This window comes from Punica granatum, chromosome 5 (genome assembly GCF_007655135.1).
Source record: "Punica granatum isolate Tunisia-2019 chromosome 5, ASM765513v2, whole genome shotgun sequence".
Classification (NCBI taxonomy): Eukaryota; Viridiplantae; Streptophyta; class Magnoliopsida; order Myrtales; family Lythraceae; genus Punica; species Punica granatum.
The window spans coordinates 21,708,722-21,712,914 of record NC_045131.1 but is presented as its reverse complement, the minus strand read 5'-3'; the positions used below and the strand labels follow the sequence as shown (position 1 = coordinate 21,712,914).

General features: G+C 35.0%; 1 protein-coding gene across 1 annotated transcript; it reads right to left on the bottom strand.

Annotated features, from left to right (window-relative positions):
- Window positions 1–1,869: 1,869 nt before the first annotated feature.
- Window positions 1,870–3,249, bottom strand: LOC116206755 (cyclin-U4-1). The gene is made up of 2 exons (XM_031539561.1): window positions 2,853–3,249; window positions 1,870–2,478 (listed from the first exon to the last, which is right to left on the bottom strand). Exons 1-2 carry the CDS (start codon window positions 3,179–3,181, stop codon window positions 2,166–2,168), a joined length of 642 nt encoding a protein of 213 aa, XP_031395421.1. The 5' UTR covers window positions 3,182–3,249; the 3' UTR covers window positions 1,870–2,165.
- Window positions 3,250–4,193: the final 944 nt, after the last annotated feature.

Genomic DNA, 4,193 nt, shown 5'->3' with positions numbered 1-4,193 from the left:
TTATTTCCTGATGAAGACTGTACATGTGAAATAAACCTGCACCATGTAAATGTGTTTTTGTTAGGGCATAGATAATGGTTAGGCCGGCCGACTAGACTAAGGTCTTGCTCTGCAACACACCAAACTGAACCATGATCATTTAGACCCGGCTAACTGCAAATTGGGCTTGTCAAACCTAGATTGGGGATCATGACACAGCTGCAGTTCACAAAAAATGGCATGATTAGCTTGGAATCTAGAACAACTAGTGTTTTACCCGTGTGTTGCACAGGATTATGGCATGAATTGTTTTTAAATTTTAAAAAATAATCTTTTAATTATTGTATGTTTAGATTGTATAGTAATTTATACTTACAAAAATTATTTTTACAAATAATTTTATAATTGTACATGATTCATTCGTTCTTTTCTTACTGCATAATTTTATACTAATAATTATAATAATAATAAAAAGCATATCTATATATTGTTATTATCCATAATAATAATGAATTTCAAATTAAAATAAATAATAATCTTCAATAAAATTAGAGTAATTATAAATATTTCATTACTGGTTCAATCTTTCAAATATTTTGACATGATATCCCAAGTTAAAATTTTTGTCATTACTAAGTTACTATAGTTGATATTATCAATCAAAATGCAACGTCCTAAAAGGGGAAAAAAGAAAGGAAAAAAAAAAAGAATCACGGATGGCATGAACAATCCTAGAAAGTGACCAACTTACAGAATTTCATACCGACAGATCGAGTTCTGGTAATAGCTCCGTTGCTTAATCACGGTTGAATTTTCTTAGTGATAGCCAAACTTTCATGTCCGTTTAGATTCAGAGTTAAAGTTACTTTGATTTTGATTTTGATTGTGAAAAAAGACAAACAAAATGTGATTATAAATTTGATTTAGAAAATGTGTATTTTTGTTGTGTAGTGTGTTGAGTTAAAATTAAAGTTAAAAATTAAAATTAAATTTTTTTAATCCAAACGGGCCTGAAATTTCCCTAGCAAAGTCTAGAAAAGTGTTGTCCTTTTCATAAAGGTTAAACATCATTATTAACGGTTCTGCAATTTCCAAATTTTTTTAAAATTAATAAACTAATGAGGAAAACGTGAAAGGACATTGCATTATTAGCTAAAAATCTTTGAAATTTCACTAGAAACTAAAGGTTTCTAAATATAACTCTATGAATGTCACACTTTCACTTTAATATATTATATATTGATTTGTTGTGTAGTCCTAAACCTATGGAATCATCACCCATTTTTCTCCTTTTAGAACTCAAATCATGCAAGATCCTGGATCTATCGCTCCAGCCCCTTACATGCGATACATTCTCCCATAATAGACTTTTGAATCTTGCAGGTTTATGCTGAGTATAACACTGACATTTTTTTTAAAATCTAAGAGATGTCCATCATCCTTAACAATGTAGAAATAAGAAGAAAAAGGGGTTACAAAAAAAAAAGGATGAGAATCAGATTCAGAGTTTCATGATATTGACATCGCGAGGAGCACTACTTCTCAATCTCATCTTTCTTTTATTCTCGATCAAATTATATCAGGGCTGAAGTTGACTTCTACACCTTTTAAAAGTGCCTACAGAAAAGGGCTAAAGAAAAACAAAAAAGGAAAATAAAAAATTGCTTTATACCATTTGAAAAAAATATCTGTAGTGAAGTGACAAATGATCATTTCAGAAAGTCAATATTAAAAGAAAATTGTAAGCACGGTCAGCTAGAGCACATTTAAGCTGAGAAAAACAGACAGTGAAGCAAAATCGATGGGCCTCAATTGCTTAGAAAGAAGAGCACAATTTTCGGGATTGCATATGTTATTTTTCAATATGTCCATTCTTAGTTAGACTTCTTCTTCCATGCCCAAAAAAAAAAAAAACAAGAAGAAGAAGAAAAAAAAAATGGGAAATCGAAGGCATCTCCTTAAGCAAGCAACTCAATTTTGCCCAATGCCAGAGGGTAAATTAAATTAAATCCAAAAAAAGAGAAAAGGAAATTCCCATTCTGTACAGACCAATTAAAGAGAACGAAGGAAAGAGAGAAAAATTAGGGGCAGAGAGCCTCTGTCACTGAATCTAACTAAAAAGGCAACATTAACTACATGAAATCAAAGAGAAACGGAGAAGAGGGGCAGAGAGACGGACTATCTCCTCATACAGCTGCTAGTTGCTGCTTATTCTTGTGATGGGAAGCATCGTCCACCTCGCCGTTGAGCCGGATGTGGACCGCCGTTTTTATCGGCCTTCCGATCTCTGATGAGGAAGAGGATGAAGAGGATGAAGAAGCTGGCAGAGGAGAGCTTAGCAGCAGCATCTCTTTCTGGAGGTACGTGCAGTACGTGTTGAACGTGGTCGGGGTCACGTTCAGGTGGAATCCTAACCCGAACAAGAAGTCCAACTCGAGGAAGTTCATCTCCGCCATGCTTATTCCCCCAACCTTCGCGTAATACGCATTGTTGTAGTACCTGTGGATTCGAGATTCGGGTCATAACCCGTTAAACAACTTCAATTACTCCATTAACCGCTTGAAATTATTCGAAAACTTACCAAAATCAAAATGGATCTTTGAGAAGGCAATTTACGGTAAAAATTGGGGGAATTTGAAAATGGATCTACCCCAACTGGTCAAACATTGATATTTTTTACCAGAAAATGTTCTCCTAGCAAAAACTTATGAATTCGGCCCAAAAATTTCACGATCGGCCAACTTTCAAGCTTCATTATGTATTCAGCAATTGGCCTTGAGATCCAAATTGAAATTAAACACGAATTTCAGCTTAATTATGCAATGTGATCGAAGAAGGATGGAATCGGAGTCGTAAATTTCTGGAAAACTCACATGTCATCCATGAATTTAGCGGCTGCCATTACGCTGGTGATGAGGAGCCGGTGAACGTTGAAGGAATTGATCGGCAAAGAAGGCTGCCTCTGGACGAACCGGTCCAAGTAGACGTAGGCTACTATGAAGCAACAGGGGCTGCAATTCGCGTATTTGAAGATCCTCTCCAAGTAGTTCTGGATCGAGATCGTGGGTCGGGTCAGGCCATGGAAGACCGAGATCTTCTGCTGCTGTTGATTGAGATCATTCGATGTAGCGACCCGCTCAAGCAGAGAAGATAGGAAGGCTATGAGCTTCGGCATCACATTCGGGTTCTCGAGCTCTGCCATGGTTGTTTGAGCAGAGCAGGGACAGAGCAACCTTTTCTTTTGTTGCTCTGTTTGGTAGCTGCGTTGCTTGGTGTTGTCATTTATAAAGGTTTTAACCTCTCCACGTCAGAAAAGTTACCTCAGGGGAAGTTTTCCAACTTAAAAATTTACAGATAAAATGGTCATTAGAATTTACAATAATAATAATAAAAGAATATTCGAGTTCATTCGACCACGGTTCAAATCCTCTTCGAACCCAATTATCCTTCTGAGCAAAAAAAAAAAAATCCTCTTGGACCCAGAAAGTAGGACTATTTATGTGAATTCTTTAAACTGCAAGTGAATGACACACTTTGACTCGCCTAGTACATAAATTATTAATCACCATATGTGCAAGCTGGTAATATCACTTTTTACATATAAAAAAAATTCGAATTCATTCTTACAGAAAGGTACTGTGTACTGACAATTGCCTTGATTTCATTTTCTTTTTTCAATTCCTCCTTTTGGCTATCATATAATTCACAAGGAAATCCAGCCGCGGAATTAAATATAAAAATCTTGAATGGTAATTCTATACAATACATGACATGATAAGAAAAACCAACAAAATTGATTTTTCTTTTTTCTTTATATATATATGTGTGTGTGTGTGTGAGTATAAATTTATGATCTTTTATACCCGAGTCAAGAAATTGACTTAACTAACATGAGTTGATTCAAATAGTTTGACGTTTATTCCCCTTAAACAAAGTTTCTCGTTCGAGTAATGTAAACGGAGAAAATTTATACTGTGAGAGTTTTACCTTCTTAGCGGGCCAACCCAACTAGAACTGGATTAGTCGGAAGTCCATTGAATTTATGAATACTATGATAAAAAAAATTGATTCATTCTTGGTTGTTTCGACTTTTATAAGTTTTTTCTTATTTCATGTGGCAATGTACTAGGATAAATGAAGAAGCTATCAATGGCACGTCAAAATGCATATAATGACATTCACCAAAGAAAAAAAAAAAGTGCATATCATCCCAA